The 23,973-nt window shown below is 42.6% G+C and overlaps 1 protein-coding gene across 1 annotated transcript in view; it reads right to left on the bottom strand.

The window, feature by feature from the left end:
• Positions 1 to 23,339, bottom strand: part of GARS1 (glycyl-tRNA synthetase 1) — a 33,783-nt gene extending 10,444 nt beyond the window's left edge. Inside the window, exons 1-10 of the mRNA XM_060782647.2 lie at positions 23,030 to 23,339; positions 15,603 to 15,704; positions 15,350 to 15,452; positions 13,150 to 13,291; positions 11,179 to 11,267; positions 9,042 to 9,118; positions 8,257 to 8,402; positions 6,820 to 6,969; positions 4,261 to 4,423; positions 1,470 to 1,634 (exon numbers count right to left, since the gene is read on the bottom strand). Of these exons, the coding sequence (XP_060638630.2) occupies positions 1,470 to 1,634; positions 4,261 to 4,423; positions 6,820 to 6,969; positions 8,257 to 8,402; positions 9,042 to 9,118; positions 11,179 to 11,267; positions 13,150 to 13,291; positions 15,350 to 15,452; positions 15,603 to 15,704; positions 23,030 to 23,239 (1,347 nt within the window). The 5' untranslated portion in view covers positions 23,240 to 23,339. The remainder of the gene's footprint in view (positions 1 to 1,469; positions 1,635 to 4,260; positions 4,424 to 6,819; positions 6,970 to 8,256; positions 8,403 to 9,041; positions 9,119 to 11,178; positions 11,268 to 13,149; positions 13,292 to 15,349; positions 15,453 to 15,602; positions 15,705 to 23,029) is intronic.
• Positions 23,340 to 23,973: the final 634 nt, after the last annotated feature.

Here is a 23,973-nt window from a genome sequence, read left to right as displayed (position 1 = left end):
CCTGACGTTTCCCCTACATCTATGGCAGGCATCCTCAGAGGTTGTGAGGTCTGTTGGAAACTAGGAAAACTGGGTTTATATATCTGTGGAATAATGTCCAGGGTGGGAGAAAGAACTTAGCATTCAATGACCTTGTAGTTGCAAAGCCTGGCTTATTGCTGCCTGGGGATCCTTTGTTGGGAGATGTTAATAGCTACCCCTGATTGATTCTTGTCTGGAATTCCCCTATTGTTTGAGTGTAGTTCTTTATTAATTGCATTGTATTAGAGTTTTTTTTATACTGGTGGCCAGATTTTGTTCATTTTCATAGTTTCGTCCTTTCTGTTGAAATTGTCCGCATGCTTGTAAGTAAATAACACTCAAAAAACAGAGGAATTCCAGACAAGAACCAATCAAGGCCAACTAACACCTCCCAACAAAGGATCTTTCCAGGCAACAGACTGCCAGGCTTTGAAGCTGCAAGGCCATTAAATGCTAATCAAGGTGGCTCATTGCAACATTCACACTTGCCTCAAGCAGATAACAGTTCTTTCTCTCACAATGGACATTATTTCACAGATATTTTATTTATTTATTTATTTATTTATTTACTTACTTACTTACTTACTTACAGTATTTATATTCTGTCCTTCTCACCCCACAGGGGACAATGTACAAATATTTGGCAAACATTTAATGCCAAAGACACACAACAAATATAGACAGACAGTCAGAAGCTATTTAACTTTTCTGGCCACCAGGGGAGCTGTCACTTTCATCGTCCATCTGTGACACTGATGAAATACTTTCCGCATTCCCCACACGCTTTTTACTGGAGTCTTTTTTATGGCCTCGTAAAATAGTTAAATTAGCCTCCCCACACATAGGTGGTACCCAATTTTCCTACTTGAAAGATGCAACTGTCTTTCAGGTTGTAAATGTTGAGAACAAGCTACACAATTTGTCAGAAGCTCACTCCGACCTGGGCTGGCTTCGAACTCATGACCTTTTGGTCAGAAGTGATCTTAATGCAGCTCACACTCAGACAGCTGTGCCACAATCCCATTTTCCTAGTTTCCAACTGACCTCACAACCTCTAAAGATAGCTGTCATAGATATGGGCAAAACATCAGAAGATATTGCTTCTGGAACATGGTCAGACAGCCCGAAAAACTGACAACAACCTATCAGAAATATGTTTGCACATTTAGCTAAAAAGGATGGAATGTAACAATGCTGGTACCTAACAGCAAGAAACAAATTGCCTTGTCTTGGATAACAATTTCCTGAACTGGTTTTCAAATCGCAAGTGCCTCCATGTCTCAAGAGGCAGTTTGTCCACAACTAAAACTAAAACCCTAGGACACACCCTATTGAAACAACAGCACCTTGCTGTCCTAGAATATTTTCAGTAAGGCGTAAACTCCACTGCTCCCCACTGGCCCTGACCCAACGAACGCAAAAGTCTCCTGAGCCATCAAATCACTTACATAGGATGTTTTGGACTCTGCATCCCAGCAGTCACAGGCATAATGAGCCATCTCGTTCTCCATATGCTGCCGGAAGCGCAGCATGTTTGGGGAGATGCCGACTTTTACAAGGTAGAGGTAGATGCGGCCAATGAAGTAACCCAGCACCGAGTTATTGATTACGCCCTGAGAGAACAAAGAAGATTCAAGGAAGGATCAATAAAGGGGGTCAAAAGTTGCTACTATGAGATAATATACATTGCTGGTTCAGAAAAACCATGTGTCGTAAATATAAAAGACACCCTCCACAGTATTAAATAAGAAAAACTGGGTTAGGCAAATTTTTTAGAAATATTCCAACAGAATACAAATGCAAAGTTGATCATAAAACAACACTCAAAGTCCATTGTGATGATTTATTAAGTCACCCCCCCTTCAAAAAAAAAGTTGGGGTTTTTTTTGCATGGCTTAGTAAAGATATCACCATTAAATGTATTTCTGGTTTCAAATGACATGATTTGGAAGTGCACCAGGAACTCGCAGATTAAACATGGCAAGGTGCAAAGAATTTGACAAAAGATTCCTAATTCCAGGTTTTCTTAAAGTAAGGGGATATTTTGCTTATTGTGTTTCTGGAGAATTCAACAGTCAATGTTTTCTGACTGGTGTAAACATGCATTTTTTTAAAAAAAAATGAGATAGAATTTTGGGCAAGCTCTGACCCCACCTAGGTCTACACAAAATAAAAAAGGAAAACCAACACAGTTCGACTCCAATTCCATCGCAGTGCCAGAAGAGGTGACGGAGGCACCTGCTTGTCCAGTTTTATGGGATTCTTTTAGGCTTGTTCTCCCTGAAACAGTGGAGGAGATTCTTGGGGCTGTGAGAGCGACCACCTCATCTCTAGACCCATGCCCATCTTGGCTCATTAAATCAGCCAGAGGGGGGTTGCTTGATTGGTTTGTACTGATTGTCAACGCATCGCTGGAGCAAGGAATTTTTCCATCCAACTTGAAGCAGGCCGTGGTGCGTCCACTTATCAAAAAAGCTTCCCTTGACTCCACGGTGCTGAATAACTACAGGCCGATCTCCAACCTCCCCTTTTTGGGTAAGGTGCTGGAGAGGGTGGTCGCCTCTCAGCTTCAGGGTTTCCTGGACGATACCAACTACCTAGATCAGTCACAGTCTGGTTTCAGGCCTGGTCACGGCACCGAGACAGCCTTGGTCGCCTTGGTGGATGACCTCCGCAGAGAGCTGGACAGGGGGAGTGTGACTCTGCTGGTTCTCTTGGACATCTCAGCGGCTTTCGATACCATCGATCATGGTATCCTTCTGGGTCGTCTCTCCGGGATGGGCCTTGGGGGCACGGTTCTGTCGTGGCTCCAGTCCTTCCTGGAGGGACGAACTCAGATGGTGAAGCTGGGAGACGCCTGCTCTGACCCCTGGCCTTTGACCTGTGGGGTCCCGCAAGGCTCTATTCTGTCGCCCATGCTTTTTAACATCTACATGAAACCGCTGGGAGAGGTCATCCGGAGTTTTGGAGTTGGGTGCCATCTCTACGCGGATGACACACAACTCTACTACTCTTTTCCACCTAACTCCAAGGAGGCTTCTCGGGTCCTAGACGAGTGCCTGGCCGCTGTGTCGATCTGGATGAGGAAGAACAAGCTGAAGATCAATCCCGACAAGACAGAGGTCCTCCTGGTCGATCGCAAACCAGATCGGGGTATAGGGTGGTCACCTGTGTTGGACGGGGTTACACTCCCCCTGAAGCCACAGGTCCGCAGTTTGGGTGTCCTCCTGGATTCTTCGCTTACACTTGAGGCTCAGGTGTCGGCAGTATCCGGGAGGGCCTTTGCGCAACTGAGACTTGTGCGCCAGCTGCGACCGTACCTCGTGAAGGCGGATCTGGCCGGGGTGGTCCACGCCTTGGTCACCTCTAGAATGGATTACTGCAATGCGCTCTACGTGGGGCTGCCCTTGAAGACGGCTCGGAAACTACAATTGGTCCAGCGGGCAGCAGCCAGGATGCTAACTGGAGCTCATTGTCAAGAGAGGTCAACCCTCTTGTTCAAGGAGCTCCACTGGCTGCCATTTATTTTCCGAGCCCAATTCAAGGTGCAGGTGCTCACCTACAAAGCCCTGAACGGTTTGGGACCACCCTACCTGCGTGACCGCATCTCCATCTACGAACCCACACGCTCGCTCCGGTCATCTGGGGAGGCCCTGCTCGTGATCCCACCCACGTCGCAAGCGCGCTTGGTGGGGACACGTGACAGGGCCTTCTCTGTGGCGGCCCCCCGACTTTGGAACGCCCTCCCAAAAGAGCTCAGACAAGCCCCCACCCTAGCCGTCTTCAGAAGGAACCTAAAAACTTGGCTGTTCCGATGTGCCTTCCCAGACTAGGAATCCCCACCCTAAGTCCTAGTAGCACCTTAGCATAACAAATTGTCACTGCACGTCGCACTTTTAATCCTACGTGCCTCCTATCATTCAGCACTTTTAACCCTTGTACCCCAGTGCGCCGGCCGAACCAGTTTTTAATAATGTCCTGATGTACTGTCTTTGTTGTTATTTTGCTTATTGTTTGATTTACTTAGTATTGTGGTGTTATGTTATTTTGCTTATTGTTTGATTTGCCTTGTTGTTGTGATGTTATACTTTCTATTGTATTGTGTTTGAGGCTTCGGCCTATGTAAGCCGCATCGAGTCCTCCGGGAGATGCTAGCGGGGTACAAATAAAGTTAATAATAATAATAATAATAATAGTTGTTGTTGGCCTATCACTATGGCATATCCTTGGCTGGGTTACCTGCTCAACAGCATCCCCCAGGCGCATGACCCGAGCAGACTGCCCACTGGTCTGGGCCTTGGAGGAATACAGGAGGATGTGGAGATCTGCTACATTCTGGAACCTGGGGTGATCTTTCTCATTGGGATCCACAAAATGCTCAATTTCTGCCATGGTAAATTCTCTAAAACAGAAAAGAGAGGTCCAAAGTTTATCGGCTATTCTGTTTTACAGGCACTTATCCCAAAAAGTGATAGCACGTTCACACTTTAAACAGCACAGTCCATATACAGGGAAGCCCTATCTCAAGACATTTAATCTCAAAGCCATTCCTGACTAAAGAATGCTGAGGCTACCTCAACACAAGATACAGGGAGATAATAAAGCAGGCATGGGCAAACTTCAGATTTCCTCCAGTTGGTAGGAATTGTGGGAGTTGAAGTCCAAAACACCTGGAGGGCAGATGTTTGCCCGTTCCTATACTAAGGCTATATCAGGACAAATCTAACAACTGAAACAGTCACTATCCAGCCTTGTTCTGGGAAGAATCATAGAATCCTAAGATTGAAGAGACCTGGTGGGCCATCCAATCCAACCCCCTCCCAAGAAGCAGGAAAATCGCATTCAAAGCACCACCGACAGATGGCCATCCAGACTCTGTTTAAAAGCTTCCAAAGAGTTCCACTGCTGAACAGCTCTCACAGTCAGGAAGTTCTTCCTCATGTTCAGGTGGAACCTCCTTTCTTGTAGTTTGAAGCCATTGCTCCATTGCGTCCTAGTCTCCAGGGCAGCAGAAAACAAACTTAGTCCCTCCTCCTATAATTTCCCCTCACATCGCGATACACGGCCATCATGTTTCCACTCAGCCTTCTCTTCTGCGAGCTAAACATGCCAGTTGTTTAAGCTGCTCCTCACAGGGCTTGTTCTCCAGACCCTTTATCATTTGACTCGCACTCCTCTGGACACATTCCAGTTTGTCAACATCTCCCATCAATTGTGGTGCCCAGAACTGGACACACTGTGAAAGAGGGGGAGCATGACTTACAGAATCATAGTATCATAGAGTTGGAAGAGATCTCATGGGCCATCCAGTCCAACCCCCTGCCAAGAAGCAGGAATATTGCATTGTCTGGATCTAGACACTAGACTCCTATTTATGCAGGCCAAAATCCCATTGGCTTTTTAAGCTGCTGCATGACATTATTGGATCATGTTTAATTTGTTGTTCACGAGGACTCCGATATCTTTTCCCCACGTCCTGCTGTCGAGCTAGGCACCCCCTCCCCAATTCTATATCTCTGCATTTAATTTTTTTCTTCCTAAGAGGAGTGTTTTGCATTTTTCCCTGTTGAACTTCATTGTGTTAGTTTTGGCCAATCATCTCTCTAATCTGTCAAGATCGTTTTGAATTCTGCTCCTGTCTTCTGGAGTATTGGCCATCCCTCCCAATTTGGTGTCGTCTGCAAACTTGATGATCATGCCTAATCCTTCATTTAAATAGGGAAGCTCTGGTTCCCCTTGTTTGTCATTCAAACACTCAAAAGGTCAAGGAACTATATACATTACACAGTCATTTCCTCTTTTAGTACAAAATTTATGACTGAATATTGCACAGAAACCACTGCCAACCCTCTGCATCATCCTATTTTACTTCTGCACTTATTAACAAAGGGTGCCCCAAATTTGGAAATACTGATAGCGCTTTGAAAAGGCCTTGTTTTAAGTCAATTATTTAAATCACTATTTATCTTTGCAATTTAAATTGCCCTAGATTGGAAAGAACCCACCCACAGGGGAGTGGAGCTAAGTATATGGCACTTCACAGCATACACCTTAGTAATTATTACCTCCTCCATTTTATCTTCATCACTACATGCTTTATATTCCCTTCTGACATGAAAGAGATGAGGGAGGAAATGACAATGTGTCTGGAAGTCTGAGGATTCCCGAATGGATCTGGATCTGGAATCCCTTATTTCTAGGGAACCTGGCAAAGTTAACACTGGAGAATTACATACAGCTCTGCCTGTACATTAATCTATATAAATAAAAATGTTTGTTTGTGGGATTAACAGAACTCAAAAACCACTGGACGAATTGACACTAAATTTGGACACAAGAAACCTAACAACCCAATGTATGTCTTTCACTCAAACCCCATGACCACCAGAGTGGCCCACAGCAACGCGTGGCAGGGAACGGCTAGTACGGATAATAATAATAATAATAATAATAATAATAATAATACTTTATTTATACCCCGCTACCATCTCCCCAAGGGACTCGGTGCGGCTTACATGAGGCCGAGCCCACAGTACATCAGCAAAAACAACAACAGCAGTAATACAAACAATAAAATAAAGCTCATAAACAAAAAATAGATGAGTTGTAAAACTTCTAAGACTATACAATATCACCATCTTGACTGACAAAAAGGGGAGGTCATGACTTTGGGGGGACTGCAGGAAGACTATATGGGGATGGTTCATCAAACAGTCTTAATATAGTTTTCTCTGCCATGACTAAAGGTGGATAATCCCTTTTTCCATATTCTTGTTGAAAAGGGAATGCTTGCAGTACCTGACTCTGATGAGGCCTGAGCGAGGAGAGATCTCGTTCCTGAAGGAATTTCCAATCTGAGCCGCAGCAAAAGGCAGCTTGCCTTGGTTGAATTCCAAAAGGCGTTTGAAGTTCAGGAAGATCCCCTGTGCTGTTTCTGGCCTCAGATAACTTCAAACATAGAAAAACAAACATGATACAATTAATAATGACTAGGAGGGAGGAAAACAACTTGGCTGACAGTAAACATACCTAATTCCCATGAAAATGGACAACATAATGGAAGCCAGTCCACTTGGGATCAGACTGAATTTCTATCTAGGCTGACCTTAATTGACTTGGCTGCAATGAAGGTTCATGTCCTCAGCCTTCCGCTACCCTTTGCAGGCATACTCACATTTATGACAAGACCAACACTTCTAAACATTCTTGCTCCTACATTTGGTTCAATGGAAATGTGTAGATCCTCCAGCTGATTCCATGGCAGTGGTTCCCAACTTGTGGTTTGTGGACCACCAGTGGTATGCAAGAATGAAAATATGATCCACAGCTTCACCACTACTACATCATTGCCTCGTAATCATGTGGCAACGAGAGCGACTGGTCTCGCGTAACTCTCTTATGGTGCCAAGGCAATGGGGATGTCAGGAGAGGAGAGGCTGACTACTCATGAAATATTATTACCATATCAGCTCAAGATTATTAAATATGGTTTTCTGTCGGAGAGAAGGTGGCGGTTACTGGATGGCATATGTTCTGTATCAGAAACTAGAGCTGATGTGGTCTGTCCAATGCAATTTTCTAAATGAGCAACTCAAATAACCAAACAAATCTAAAGTTGACCAAAAACTGATTTGTAACCTTTTGGTACTAATGTTAGATAGTGGTCGTTGGTCAACGTGGTTCCTGGTCAAAAAAGTTGGGAACCACTATACTATGGAATGCCTTTGCCAGAAATTTCCAGAGTTTTGTTGACAAATACCTTTCTAGGAAATTGTCTCTGATAACCTCTGGTAAAACTGCAAGAACTTTGTTTTCATGGAAGGGACATCCTGCAGCACGCTTTGCTCTAGTTTTTCAGTGACTATCTCATCGAGTCTCAACTACTTGAACATAGTTCGTGATAGCCACAAAAACACTTTCAAACTAGAAACAGATTTTTTTTTTATTTTGTTACATAGTATAAGCTTAAGAAATAAGACTGTATGTAATGGCCAGGCTTAAGACATAGATAGCTGCAGCCCTGGTTCTTCTTCTGCATCAATGTTGGGGTGCTCAACTGCTTTCTATTAAATGAGTCCAAGATTTCCCCAAGGCTCCTTTAGAGGAGGGTGAGAGATGACTGAGTAGAAACAGATCGCATGGAAACAGGAATACACTCAGTTGTGGCATGAGCCAGCATACTCTCAACAAGCACAGAAAGTGTCAGAAAGGTGTCAGCTTCCACATTTAACTTACCCTGGCATGTTTCCTCCTGGTCCAATAGAGGTCTTGAACATAAGGTTGAACGATACAGGAGGAGAGAGATCATTTCCTGTAGTAGGAGACTTCACGTTGTAATTCACAAACAGGTCTGCGAGCTCTTCCTGGCCGTAGTTGTCCAGCTTGAACATGGATGGAGACCAAGAACGTGAAAGACATTCAGGTTAGCAATGGTAGTGACAGTGGGGTCTATTTTCTATCTATCTCACCATCTCCGTAACACCAGACAAACAGATACACAGAAATATATATAAATGGTTTTCCCCTCTTAACCAGTTACATCTCCTTTGATTTCAGAAGGCAAGCAGAGTTTGGTTAGAACATGAATAGAGATCAAGGAGGGAATAACATATAGAAAATACTCTGAATATTAGAAAACTGCTGCCAGATAGAGTTAACAATGCCACAATAGATGTCATAGTGCAAGTGAGCTTCCATGCTCCTTATGAACACAATCCCATTTCCTAGAATCATAGTTGGAAGAGACCACATGGATCATCTAGGAAAAGCACAACCGAAGCATCTCTACGGATGGTCATCCTGCCTGTGTTTAAAAGTTTCTAGGGAACGAGCTTCCACCACACTCCAAGGCAGAGAGTTCCACTGTTGAACAACTTGTGAGGTCAGAAAGTTCACCTAATGTTCAGGTGGAATCTCCTTTCCTGTAATTTGAACCCATTGCTCCAAGTCCTAGTTTCAAGGGCAGTGGAAAAGAAATATGCCTGCAGCCATCTCCTTCCATGGCCAAATCACCAACTGACCTGTGTTAGCACATTCTCCATCTCAGTCTTTTTCTCTGCTGTACACTTCTTGTCAGACATCAGCTTCTGTAAATGGGCTGCAGAACAAACGGAAACATTGAAGCTAGCAGTCAAGTCATCAAAATGCAAATTATAAACTAGAGCAGCCATTTTTCAAACAGGGTTCAGTAATGACAGAGAGAGGGCCCTTAGCTGTCCCGAGTGACCTTCCCTGTAAAGCACAGTCTTAGGGAAAACCTGGGCATCTTCTTGGCCATAATCTCAGATCATGAATGTAATAGCAAGGCCAGACAGGACTAATCTGTAAACATTAGAATATCCCCGTTTTCCTACAGAATGCAAATCAATTTTGCAACACTTCATGGCAAAACCAGCTTCAGATTTCTAGGATTGAAGGCAGAACTATCTTCAGTGATGTCCTCCACCATTACATTTTAGACTCTAGGCACAAGGTACCAATCAGATTGTGAATGTATGTCTGAATTTTACTAATGAACAAGTTACCGTTCCCTCTCCTATGTCTCTATGTTGTAACAAGCATGCTTATGGAGCATTTGTTGAACCTCAGCTGGAGTTCACCTTGCTCACAGTACTCACCAAGAAACTTAACGTGGTAATAAACAGTTTATTGATAAAACACAAATAAAAAGGACCAAAAGTACCTTAAGCAAATGGAAGGGTAAAAATCCAGGAGGTAATAAAGGAAGCAAGTCCCAAAGGCAATAGGTAAACCCAAAAAACAATGGTTAAAACATGAACATGAATCCAGGAAACAAGGAGCAAATCATGGGCATGAATCCAAAGGTAAAACCATAAAACAAGAAGCAAAACTTGAGCATGTATCTTGGGTCTTGAACTACAGCATGAACTAGGCATAAGACAGGAGTTCCTCACTACAGTAGCGATGTTGCTCTCTCACTAATTTAAGAACTGCAAAAGATGAACACATTCCTTTGATCTTGAGAGGCCTGCTTCTACCTCTCTTCTTCACATATTTTCCTGCACCCGAATCTCTGCCCCTTCAGAAGCTAATGTTGTCCTCCTCTCCCTGCCTTTTGGATTCCAAAACAATTCCACTTTCACGCTTTGTCTCAACAACAGCATCTTGTTCCAAAAACCCCTCCGTTCTCTCATCTACACAACCGTTTTTGCTCTAAAAACCCCTCTGATGGCTCACCTACAGAACCATCAGGCCCTGAACCCCCAAACGCCTCATCTTCATGTGGCTGAGCCACAACAGCATTACACCCACCTGTCCCCTTCCAAGAGAGGACTTTGCACAATACACAAACCTTCACTTTCTTTGGGATTTTTATCAGGATTGGCAACACATCATGTTTAATAGTTTGACAGTATTAAAAGCTGTCCAAATGCAAGATTAAATAAACTAGATCACAAAGACTAACATTAGGACAGACCAGGAGGAATAGTCATGTGGCAGTAAAATAACAACAAAATCAACAATTCTGTCTGCACCTTAGAATAGTAACATAAGGTGTTTGAGAACTGAAGCTCAATGGTAGCAATATTCCATGCAGCCAATAAAGCAAATTGTAATCCATTAAAGCAGATGCCACATAGAATTTTTAGACTTTAGATGCTACTAGTCTGTTTTAAAAAATGCTTTAAGCTTTTAACCAATGCAAGAAAGAAAGAAAGAAAGAATACCAAGTCAAGTGGGTGTACCCTAAAATCCCGGCAGTACTGAAAACTGGTGGGAGATGGCAGAAAGCATAAAGATTTTTGCACAGGGTCTATGAGCTAGGCAATCAGGAGTAAATAAGGCAAGAATACATAATTCCACTGAGGAATATTCTCTCCAACTTTCCAGAGATATAATTTTCAGGTAATACAAACCAATTTTTCCAGCTAATTTAATTTCCACCAAACACAGAAGGAAGAGCCATTTCCCCAAAAACCAGACACTAAGGAAGTAGGTTGGCTTGTAGCCCTGAGACCTGTAAAGGGAGAGTAGATGGGAAAGGAGATCTGAAGACGGATCTGCTTATCACATCAACTACTTTGGTGGGGAGACCTTGAAAACTTTCAAGAAATCTGTTCATCAAATCATCTCCTGCTAAGACAAGGTAAACCAATAGGATACAATATAACCAACCAGTCCTACAACACAACATACCTTTAAGGAGATGATCAGCTCGAAAACACTCCCCATTTTTCACATCCTTCACCATGAAATCTGCAAATTTGTCTACATGGCCAGAGGTCCTACAATGAAAGAAAGCAGGATTGTCCTAAGCAGTATCAAGACATCTTCTCAACAATGTATATATATAGTAGAAGATAATGAACAGTAAAAAAAATAGTTTTCAAAGATATAGCGGCGTTAGTTTGTTTCAGCATAAAAGCCAGAAAATAGAGCTAGAGATGAGATGTAGTCTTTAAGACTGTTGTATTCTAGTTTGAGCATTCATAGATATCTACCCACTTCTTCAGACGCACTGAGAGAAAAATAGTCAATGAATTAACAATCAGCTATGGAGGTGGGTTCTCAAAGTGAGAAAGAAATCTCTCTAGTAAGTATGAAAAAATGATGCTTGTCTTTTAAAAAGAACACATGTACTGTATATTAGTCATGTGCATTTGGGCCAAAAGGCATACAGTTCTTACGTCCATTTTTGTCTGACCCCTCATTTTGTTTACCAGAAAGTTACCCAAAAGGGGAGGGGTGTTTTCCATTTCATTCATCAGAGATATGGCCCACTGGCTACAATGAGAAACTTTAAACGCTCATTTCTCAGTCATTTTAAGGCCTATCTTCATGAAACCTACCTCAGTTGTAGACCCTGATTACAACTGCAGGTCTGTCAAGTTTCAAAACAATTCACCAACCTACTGATTTTTAAGAATTGTTTTAAGTTTAAAACATAACATTTTTAAAGAGATAAATAATAATAATAATAATAATACTTTAGTTGTACCCTGCTATCATCTCCCCAAGGGACTCGGTGCGGCTTACATGAGGCCGAGCCCACAATACATCAGCAAAAACAACAACCGTAATACAAACAATAAAATAAAACTCATAAACAAAAATAGGCAGTAAACATCAACAATAACACAATAACATTTTAAAAACCTATGGCTGGGCCAAATGTAATAATAAACTGAAGGAGAGGGTTCTGGGAATTGTAGTCGCCGGTTATGTCCCTTCTCAGCCAATCAGAGCATGGACACCACCAAGCTTTTTATTGGATGAGGGACACACAGAGAAAGAAACTTCAACTCCCAACACGCTCTGAGGAACTTTCCATCGGCACCCTATGCTAGTGCCACTGGGAAAGCGAGTTCTAAGGGCCCTCTATGGAGGACATAACTTTCCAAGAAAAAAATGGAGGAGGCTTCTTCTGCCAGGGAGAGGAAAGGGCCACAGATCTCCCTGCCTCAGGTATTTTGTGGACTTAACTCTTTCTGAAGATATTGTCTCTCTAAATTTGTTTCACTGGTCTTTTCGTCTCTCTCTTCCCCCTTTTGTTTTCAGAAATTACATTAAAACGACCCTCCGAAAACTACAAATCTTTTCGTTAACAGTGATTTGGGTCCAACTCTACTGTATATTCCTTTTTTATAGATACAGGAAGTCCCTGACTTATAAAGATCTGACTTACACTCTTATTGGGAATGTTACTTTAAAAATACAAAACGTGGATATAGTAACCCAATTCCAATACATTTTCCCAATTGCTAGATGAGAGATTAAAGCTGAGGAAAAGGCTATTTGCTTACTGTCACCAAGTGAATTCGGCGCAAGTAACACATTCTTAGCCCTCCCCCCGCCCCCTCCAAAGCAATGATAAGTTTGCTATAGGGCCTCTGTAATTCAGAAACAACCTGAGGGTATACAGTAACAAGAATATCCTCTTGCATTCTATTTCTCTCCCATAAAACCTCTGTCAGTGCCTCTAAAGATGTAGATGAATACATACGAAAGTTTGTCCCAGAATAAGTTAGTAAAGTCCGAAACATATTATTGTATTCCTCCCTTCTATCTTTACTTCTTATGTTAAACTAAAGAAAGAGAATGGGGTTTCCAAGCAGTTTGGTTACTACTGCAAAGGAGGTAGACACATACAAAGGGTCTAGCGCTTACTTCAGAACAGACTCTGGTGTGAGCATGGTGCAGTCGATCTCAAGAATCTGCTCTTCCTGGATGAAGTGCTGCCTCCAGGCTTGAATTATGTTATTCTTTAAAGCACACCCAACTGGACCAAAATCATACAGGCCACTCACACCTGCAAGGCAAAGAAACTGTTATCTTTACTATTAACATTTTCAACCCAGAATCCTGACCCTGAGCTCACAAATCTTGCAAATTTTGGCTGTCTGTGAAGTTTAAACAGGATGAAGGTTTGCCTGAGTCTCTTTAGCTACTAGATTAATCTCAACTTTTCATCATGAACAACTGCAAATAAGCTCCTCCAGCTAGATAAGTAGTCAAACAAATAAGGCAAATTTATTTCATTTAAACAGAATATCTTTATGTGGGAAAACTTAATGTGGCAAAGGAAAGAATGTAATGGTAAGGCATATAATAATGTTGTAGTTATTAAATGTGATTTTTTGCTTATGTTTAATTTTAACATGGCTTCATAATCATAACAGGAGCCCCCGGTGGCGCAGTGGGTTAAACCCCTGTGCTGGCAGGACTGAAGACCGATAGGTCGCAGGTTTGAATCCGGGAAGAGCGCGGATGAGCTCCCTATATCAGTTCCAGCTCCTCAAGCGGGGACATGAGAGAAGCCTCCCACAAGGATGATAAAAACATTAAAACATCCGGGCGTCCCCTGGGCAACGTCCTTGCAGACGGCCAATTCTTTCACACCAGAAGCAAATTGCAGTTTCTCAAGTCGCTCCTGACACGACAAAAAAATAATAATCATCATAACATATTTTAAACATACTTATTATTTATTTATTTATTTCAAGTGCTTCTACCCCGCCCTTCTCAACCCCCTACGGGGGACTCAGGGCGGCTTACAAAAGGCACAATTCGATGCCCAACAGTTCACAAAATACAATAGAACAACAACTATTATAACTAGTTAAAACAATCAAATTAATACAATAGCAGCAATAAAATCATCTGGTGGTCAACGTTCGCCAATTCATAAATCCATAATCCATCCAGCATTATCATAGTCCTTTCCTATGTCATTGTCTTTTATCCATCTGCCAGCTTACCCAAAGGCCTGGTCCCATATCCAGGTTTTAACTTCCTTCTGAAAGAGAGGAGGGATGTTGATGACCTAATTTCCCCGGGGAGTGAATTCCACAGGCGAGGGGCCACCACCGAGAAGGCCGTGTCCCTCGTTCCCACCAGTCTCACTTGTGATAAAGGTGGGGCCGAGAGCAGGGCCTCCCAGAGGATCTTAAACTCCGAGGTGGGATGTAGAAGGAGATACGTTCGGACATGTACGCTGGGCCGGAGCAGTATAGGGTTTTGTAGGTCAAAACTAGCACTTTGAATTGTGCTCGGAACTGGACCAGCAGCCAGTGGAGCTGACATAACAGGGGGTGGTATGCTCCCTGTATGATGCTCCGGTGAGTAATCTAGCCGCCGCCCGTTGGAGTAATTGAAGTTTCCGAACAGTCTTCAAAGGCCATCCCACGTAGAGCGCGTTGCATTAGTCTATTCGGGATGTAACAAGAGCGTGGACCACTGTGGCCAGATCAGACTTCCCAAGGTACGGGCGCAGCTGGCGCACAAGTTTTAATTGTGCAAAAGCTCTCCCAGCCACCGCCGACTCCTCGATGAGAAATGTCCTCACCAGAACTCTTCACCGTCCTTCTGAAATCTTTCACTTGTTTGTACAGATTGTTCTATTCAGATGCTAATGTAATATTTCATAATAGTACTCATTGAGAAGAATTCATTTCATCCTAATCTTATGCAGATTTACCAAGGAGTAAGTCCCATTAAACTCAATGCAAAATGCTCGCTACGTTTCTAGTGCATTTTATTGCCTCATCTTTGAAAGTGTCTACAACATTTTTTCATGGCTACTCACTGGCATCATCCACTTGCTAATTATAATAGTATAGCAAGATTAGCTACGTTTTATGTGATGACACCAGAGAATTACCACAAAACTCTTAATGATACTCACATTTCCATTTTGTTGCGCTTATCTAATGATTTCTATTTTTACTGCTTACTTTATGACTCAGTCATCCATTTAAATCTGTACGTTGCATTTTATTGGGGCAAATGACTACAAACTTGAGAATAATAATCCGAAAAATATTCCCCAAAGATCTTAGAAGAGCAGCTAAAGACATTAAATATGTACCTCCATAAATAGAAAAGGCCTGGTCATAGAAAAATCTTCGCTTCAGGGTATCTTCCATTTTTGCTCTGTCTACTATATCATCTTTAGGCTGCAAAGCAAGTTCCTGGAAAACAGAAGTAGGATAGTGTGTGAAGCCAAGATGAGTTGTGTCTCATCCTTGTAACACTAAGACACAGTTTAAAGTAACTGGTTCATTTGTTCTGGGAAAAGAGAGGAAGCAAAAGGTATCAAAAACTTGACCCCCAAGACTCACCTTTGCTTCTAGGATTCTCTTCCGAGCCTTGAGTTCAGCTACTGCTCTGTCTACATCCACCTGAGGAGCCTTTTCTTCCTTCAATTTTCGAACAAGTTCTCCCTAGAAGAATTGTCAATGTGTCAGATATGTATTCAATTAAAACAAAATCCCATAAATGGTGGTACAGGCTGTTACTGCCAAAGGAAACAGCATTTCTCAGCCACTTAAATTCACAAAAATGTGGATCTGAAGGGAAAGGAATTCCACAATTACTTTCTTAACATGGTGGAATTAATTGCCCAAGGTAAGATGGTGGAAGAAGATTCTCATGAAGAAACACAACTGTGAAAGGGAACAGAAATCTGTGAATGGGAACAGAAACTGGGCTATTTTCAGTAACTGAGGGACTCTCCAGTAGCAAATACATAATTCAAAAACAAAGCACTACAGCAAAGGAGAAGACAGAAACATCTGTAAGACTGAGTCTCTGACTGACAACTTATCTTATCCCATATGTTCAAAGGTACTGGAAGATTTCATGCATGCTTTGCCAAAGAAAAATAGTTCCAGGTTCAAACTATAAAATCTGTTAGGTACCAGATTCAACCCGTAAAATCTGTCTGTTAACACCCATAATACTGTTGAAGGCTTTCATGGCAGGAATCATTGAGTTGTTGTGAGTTTCCCAGGCTGTATGGCCATGTTTCAGAAGCATTCTCTCCTGACATTTCACCTGCATCTATGACAGGCATCCTCAGTTGCTGTGTGGTCTATTGGAAACTGTGAAGAACCTTTGCACAATGATGGTAATTTCAAGGGTGAATGCCTGCCGTAGATGCAGGCAAAACGTCAGGAGAATGCTTCTGGAACATGGCCATACAGCCCAGAAAATACACAACAACCCACCCATAATACTTGTCAGTTCTACATTACAATCCCTGAAATACATGCTAAAGAGCAAATAGTCCAAGTGGGTTTTGAAGGATAATGCTATCTGGAGTAGATGAGGGTTTAATCAGCATGCCAGAAAGCTTGCTCAGGGAGGGAATTATTGGGGGGTGTAGGGAAATATCACAAAAATATTGTATATGAGTCCATGGAAGGAACTGTCAGGAGGAGATATTATTCTAACTAAATGGACTGATACATTTATCTATCTGGGGCATAACTACCAGTTTAAAAGAACAATCAACTCCATTGCCCTCCAATATTGTCATTTCTCTGCTTGGTGTCCAACTTTCCCTTTATAATTTTCCATTTACTTTAAAGGCAAAGTAATTCAAATCATTAAAAAATAATTTTCACGCCAACTTGGAATTATTTGCTCCACAGAAAAACAAAAGAACATTTTTTAAATGACTGGTCTTTAAATCTTAGCATTTCACTTCAACTAAGTATAAACTTTGTGGGGAGGGAGTGTCAGATATTCAAGGAATCCTTGGTTTTACAGGAGTCAGATAAGAAACAGACCACAAATGAAGTGGGGACTGAAGCACAGAGAATAAATGAATAAATGCTCGTCTTTGCAGGACCCATTCTAAGAGTTAAAAATTTTATTTAAACTCAGTGAGGCTGCAGGCTAACGTGGCAGAAGGGAGGGAGCACAAAGACTCATGAAAAAAAAAACCCACACAACAGCAAGTGGAAACCACGAAAGCAAGAAGAGGGTTTGCTCTGAGGAAAACCCCAGTAACCAACTGCTGTGGGCTCCAGAACAATGGAAGTGAAAGTTTGCCATTGTTGTTACTAAGTCTGAAAGGAAAAGAAGGACATCGCAGCATGTTCAGCTTCAAATGACAAAAAAAAAAGAGATTCTCCAGCTCCGATTGGGAAGGGGCAAAGAATAGGAAAAAAGCAAGGCTGGCCACAGCTTACTTGAGAAAACCTGCCCAGCTCAATGAAAGTGAAACAGAGCAGCACTGATGTGGCAGATTTCACTGCAGCTTTGTCCCGTATGACAAGGGAAGGGATCCACCCCTCGAGCGGAGCAGCTTATTGCATCAGGCACTACTGCAGAACCTAACCCGCCCAGTCTGCATGATCACAGGATCAAGGAGATCTCCTCAATGGTATAATTAAAATGCTTCAGATTTCTCAGATGAAGGAGGGAATGCTCATTGGCAGCAGGAGTCACCCCTGATAATTTTCAGCCTCTCCTTCAGTAATTTCACCCCTCTCTAATATCCTGGGCATCCCAAACTCCCTTTCTATCCCAGGTCTTCCTTTAAGCAATTCTCCAAATGAAAAACAGATTATTTCAACTAATAGATGTACCATGTTTACATCAGCAAGCTACTGAGATTTTTTTAAAATTGTAATGCCCGGTCATTGTAAAATTCCATTCACTAAGAGCTAGAATCATATTAACCTCACTAACTCTGAGGATGCTTGCCATAGACGCAGGCGAAAAGTCAGGAGAGAATGCCTCTAGAACATGGCCATATAGCCCGAAGAAATCTACAATAACCCATATTAACAAAGTTGGAAGGGACCACAGGGGCCATCTAATCTAACCCCAGCTCCTTGTAAACAAGTAATTTAGGATGATGTATGATGATGATTCACCAAAACCAAAGCCTTTTAAAATTAAGACACACCACATCCACTGACACTCAGCAACACCTTTTGTACATAACTAGTTAAACAAGAATACCAAGAAAACTTTATCCTGTGAAGCAAGGGCCTGAAAGCCAGGCTGTTATGTCCCCAAGACCCACATCTTTAAGAAGGAAAGACCATGCTAGATGAAGAAAGAATGAGAAAGCTGAGACCCAATGCTGTATTGTTTGTTATTGTCTGCACTCAAGTAAATCTGACTTATGGGAATCCTACAGTGATCCTATCATATGGTTTTCTAGGACTGGATGTGTGACTTGCTCAGGGTCACCCTGTGGGTTTTCATGGCTGAGTGAGGATTCAAACTGTGCTCAATGGAGCTGACTCTTAAGTAAGTGTAGACACGATTGCAGCCTCAGTTCTGATAGGACAGCAGCGGCTGTAAAAGGTGCACAGGGAGCTCCAAACAACCTCGGTTCTGTGTAAAACATGGGTTCTCATTATTACACTCTCAGGAGTTCATACATGTCCCTACAAACTAAAGAAAAATGGGAAGAAAACCTGTAAAAGAAGCTGATAAAGCAGAGCCCTGGCAAGTGAGCAGGGATGGCAGATCATATGGTACTGAAACAGAAATCCTTAAGTTACTATCATGAAAGGTAGCTAATGAGAAGGGGCCTTTCAATGCCAGAGTCCAACATATGTTATACCCGGGGATAATGTGGGTGGTGGTAGCCAAATAGAGCATGAAGCATAATCTATATTATACCCCCATATATATATATATATATATATATATATATATATATATACACACACACATATATACATACACGCACGCACGCACACACACACATATACAGTATCCAAATATGTATCAATAGTAATATATTTAGCTTGATATATCTTTGAGGGATTCCAGAGTCCAATATATATTATATCCAAGGACAATATTGGATATACAGACAGTCCCCGACTTACAAACATGCAACTTACAAACAACTCATAGTTATGAACAAGGGTGAGACAACAGAAAATGAGAGAAATCTAGACCTAGGAAAGTGAAAATGCATCTCCACTGAAGCTTTACCTCCAGTCCTTGTTTCCACAACAAGCCAACGTTTTCAAAATCCAACTCTTACAGGACCGAAAGTGAGGTGAAATCTCCTGAACAGGGGCACAGGGAGCAAAGGAAAACCCACAGGGGTGTTTGCCCTATGCTACTCAAAGCTAATTTTATAGAGATATGTTTTGGTGTATAGCTTTTATAGAGGCACATTTTAATATGTGTACTTGTGATGACTGTACACTATACATTCAGTGTATGTGAGATCCCAGAGTCTAACAGAATCATAAAATAATAGAGTTGGAACAGGCCACGTGGGCCATCTAATCTAACCCCCTGCCATGCAGGAAAATCACAATCGAAGTATCCTTGACATATGGCATTAAGCCTCCACTACATTCCAAAGCAGAGAGTTCCACTGTTAAACAGCTTATTTATTTACTACATTTATATACTGCCCCTCTCAGCCCGCAGGCGACTCAGGGCAGTGTACAGTCAGCATCATAAATATAATAAAAAGTTAATTAAATATAAAACCAGATAAAACAATATCAATAAAAACATGTATCAGTTTGAGTCTCCTTGTTAAAAACATTATCCAATAGCGTCATTCAGTCATTCCGTTTTTTCCTCTATGTCTGTTATATTGTATCTGCGCAAACACCTGCTCAAAAAGCCAAGTTTTGACTTTTTTGGAATGTTAAAAGGGAAGGGGCCAATCTAATATCCCTAGGGAAGGCGTTCCATAGCCGAGCGGCCACCACTGAGAAGGTCCTGTCTCTCATTCCCGACAGATGCACTTATGACAAAGGTGGGACCGAGAGCAGGGCCTCCACAGACTATCTTAAAGTCCTGGTGGGTTCATAAGGGGAGATGCGTTCAGATAGGTAAGTTGGGCCAGAACTGTTTGGGGCTTTATAGGCTAAAGGCAGCACTTTGAATTGTGCCCGGTAGGAGACTGGCAGCCAGTGGAGCTGACGCAGCAGGGGAGTTGTGTGCTCCCTGAGCGCAGCTCCTGTTAGCAATCTGGGTGCTGGTCATTGTACCATTTCCAGCTTCTAGACAGTCTTCAAAGGCAGCCCCACATAGAGCACATTGCAGTAGTCTATACGTGATGTAACCAGAGCATGTATCTTACATTTGTCCTTGTTGGAAGCTATACACCAAAACATTCCCTTCTAATTTGGTGTCATCTCCAAACTGGATAAGGAAGCACTCTAAACCTTCATCCAAGTCATTAATAAATATGTTGAACCAGCACAGAACCCAGGAGTGAACCCTCTTCATTGCACCAAATAATCACTTCTTTCCAGGATGAAGAGGATGCAATGGCGAGAATCACCTTTTGGGTTGGATCACTTAACCAATTATTTATTTATTTACAACATTTATATGCTGCCCTTCTCACCCCAAAAGGGGACTCTGAGGGACTTACAAGATATATATACATACAATATATTAAATTATCAGCATAGTTCAATCTCAGTATTATATATTACTACTAGCCATCCCCTGCCACGCGTTGCTGTGGCCCAGTCTGGTGATCTGGAAAATAAAGTAATGAAAAAGTGTTGGTTTCTAATATATGCAATTTCTTTATGCTTGTGAGTAAACAGCACTTCTTGCTGTTTCTTTGTCACTGTTGATGTGGAGACTCTCTGGTTTGCCTATTCTGGAACAGGCAACATATCAATGTATTTCTTTAGGGGTCCCTTTCAAATCTATATATCTCTCTGTGTGAATCATATCTATGTATTTATTATCTATGGCTGGATGGCTCTTTGTCAGGAGGGCTTTGATTACGTTTTCTTACCCTGGTGAAGGGAGTTGGACTGGATGGCCTTAAGTATTTTCTGTTGGTCATGGGGGTTCTGTGTGGGAAGTTTGCCCCGATTCTGTCGTTTGTGGGGTTCAGAATGCTCTTTGATTGTAGGTGAACTGTGAATCCCAGTGACTACAACTCCCAAATATCAAGGTCTATTTCACCCGAACTCCACCTGTCTACATATTTGGGCGTATTGAGTGTTTGTGCCAAGTTTGGTCTAGATCCATGATGGCGAACCTATGACACGTGTGTCAGCACTGACACGCGTAGCCATTTTCGATGACACACGGTCGCAAACAGAGAAGATGGGGCCGCATCCCAAGAAGGACACTTCATCCTCGGCTCCTACACCAGCATTTTTCTATAATGCCGAGATATATGGCATTATAGAAAAAGCAAGTAAGTTAAATAATTAGTTTTTGGTTTATTAAATACAGTTATATATTACAATAATATATTTTTGTTATTAAACTATAAATATCATGAAATTATGGTTTTTTTCTCGAAGTGACACCCCACCCGAGTTATGCTCGTTTTTTTGGCAAGTATTGACACACCAAGCTCAAAAGATTGCCCATCATTGGTCTAGATCCATCATTGAGTCCACAGTACTGTCTAGATGTAGGTGAACTACAACTCCCAAACTAAAGCTCAATGCCCACCAAACCCTTCTAGTATTTTCTGTTGGTCATGGGAGTTCTGTGTACCAAGTTTGGTTCACTTCCATCGTTGATCGAGTTCAGAATGCTCTTTGATTGTAGGCTAACTATAAATCCCAGAAACTACAACTCCCAAATGACAAAATCAAAATTTTTTGAGTGAAGGACATACATTGCTGGGAGGTGTTAAGATGTGCCTGGTTGTTTCCTCTCTGTTGTTGTGCTGTTGTAATTTTAGAGTTTTTTAATACTGGTAGTCAGATTTTGTTCATTTTGTTAAGTATACGCTGTCCAAATTTGGTGTCAATTCGCCCAGTGGTTTTTGAGTTACGTTACTCCCACAAACGAACATTACATTTTTATTTATATAGATATTGTACTACACCATTATATTGTAATATATATAATATATAATTATAATATTATATTGTATTGTCGAAGGCTTTCATGGCTGGAATCACTAGGTTCTTGTGGGTTTTTTCGGGCTATAGAGCCATGTTCCAGAGGCATTTCTCCTGACGTTTCGCCTGCATCTATGGCAAGCATCCTCAGAGGTAGTGAGGTCTGTTGGAACTAGGAAAAGGGTTTATATATCTGTGGAATGACTGGGGTGGGGCAAAGAGCTCTCTGCTGAAGCTAGGTGTGAATGTTTCAGCTGACCACCTTCATTAGCATTTGAAGGCCTGGCTGAGCCTGGGAAATGTTCTGCTGAGAGGTGTTAAGATGTGCCTGGTTGTTTCCTCTCTGCTGTTTTGCTGTTGTAATTTTAGAGTATTTTTTAATACTGGTAGCCAGATTTTGTTCATTTTCATGGTTTCTTCTTTTCTGTTGAAATTGTCCACATGCTTGTGTATTTCAATGGCTTCTCTGTGTAGTCTGACATGGTGGTTGTTGGAGTGGTCAAGCATTTCTGTGTTCTCAAATAATATGCTGTGTCCAGGCTTGTTCATATATATTTTTTTTGAGTGATGGTCACTACTTGTGTTGTGAGACGTTCTGTTGCCAAATTTGGTTTGATTTCGTTCATTGGTTCTTTTGTTTTTAAGGTACTCGTTATGCACAGAGCATTTATATATATAAGTTTACATTATAATATTATAACTATTATATGTATATACAATATATATTATTAGTAAAGCACAGGAGACAAGATGGAAGTGTCTTCAACTGTAGCCCCAATTACAGATCTACCCAACAGTATAGCCTTGCCTAGCGCACACTGGACTAGACACTATACACAGGGCGTGTTGTACCTCGTAGGCCCTTCCTTGCCCCTCGGGCCTGCTCCCTCCATCCCCAACCGGGGCCTTTCCTAGTCCTGCCTCCGCTCTGTCCTCACCTGCTGCCGCACGGCCTGGCGGAGCGGGGCCAGGAGCGTCTCGGCGGCGGGAAGCCCGTCCATGCTGGGGTGGGAAGAAGCCACGCGGGGCCTGCCGGCGGAGGGAAGCAGCGCGGAGGAGGCGAAGGCGGCGAAGGAGGGAGCGAAGGGCCGGCGCTTGCTGAAGGCGAGGAGGAGGAGGCGGCGGCAGCGGCTAAGGGCCCACGGCATGGAGAAGCAGCAGCGCCGCCGCTGGAAGAGGACGAGGCCCGGCCCCCAGCATGATGAAATCCGCGCCCGGCTCCGCCCAGACGGAGGAAGGAGCCGCCCTCTCTCCCGAGATTCGCCACTGCATCAACTACTCCACGACAGGCTTCGTTTTGGCCCTAGCGACCGACTAGGCCGCGGAGGGTTGCTATGGCGACGGCCCTCTAACCAATCAAATCGTCAGTGTTGAGTTGAGTGGGTAGCCTCCCTACCAATCAAATCCCTTCACTTCCCACTATCGGCCACTATGGGGCGCTAGAGGCTAGAGCAAAAGGGAAGGCTCATAATAATAACAACACTAGATCAGGCATTGCAAAGTGTGCTTTGGACTTCAACTCCCACAATTCCTAACAGCCTAGTGGCTGGGTTGCTTTGAGTTTCCTGGGCTGTATGGCCATGTTCCAGAATCATAGAATCAAAGAGATGGAAGAGACCTCATGGGCCATCCAGTCCAATCCCATTCTGCCAAGAAGCAGGAATATTGCATTCAAAGCACCCCTGACAGATGGCCATCCAGCCTCTGTTTAAAAGCTTCCAAAGAAGGAGCCTCCACCACACTCGCTGCTGAACATTGGACCAATTCGCTGCTGAACGTTGGACCAATTGAAGTTTCCAGGTCATCTTCAAGGGAAGCCCCACGTAGAGTGCATTGCAATAATCCAGTCTAGAGGTAACTAAGGCATGGACCACCGTGGTCA

The sequence above is a fragment of the Anolis sagrei genome, chromosome 6, assembly GCF_037176765.1.
Source record: "Anolis sagrei isolate rAnoSag1 chromosome 6, rAnoSag1.mat, whole genome shotgun sequence".
NCBI lineage: Eukaryota > Metazoa > Chordata > Lepidosauria > Squamata > Dactyloidae > Anolis > Anolis sagrei.
Note: the sequence above shows the minus strand (reverse complement) of the source record. Positions and strands in the feature narration are given on the sequence as shown.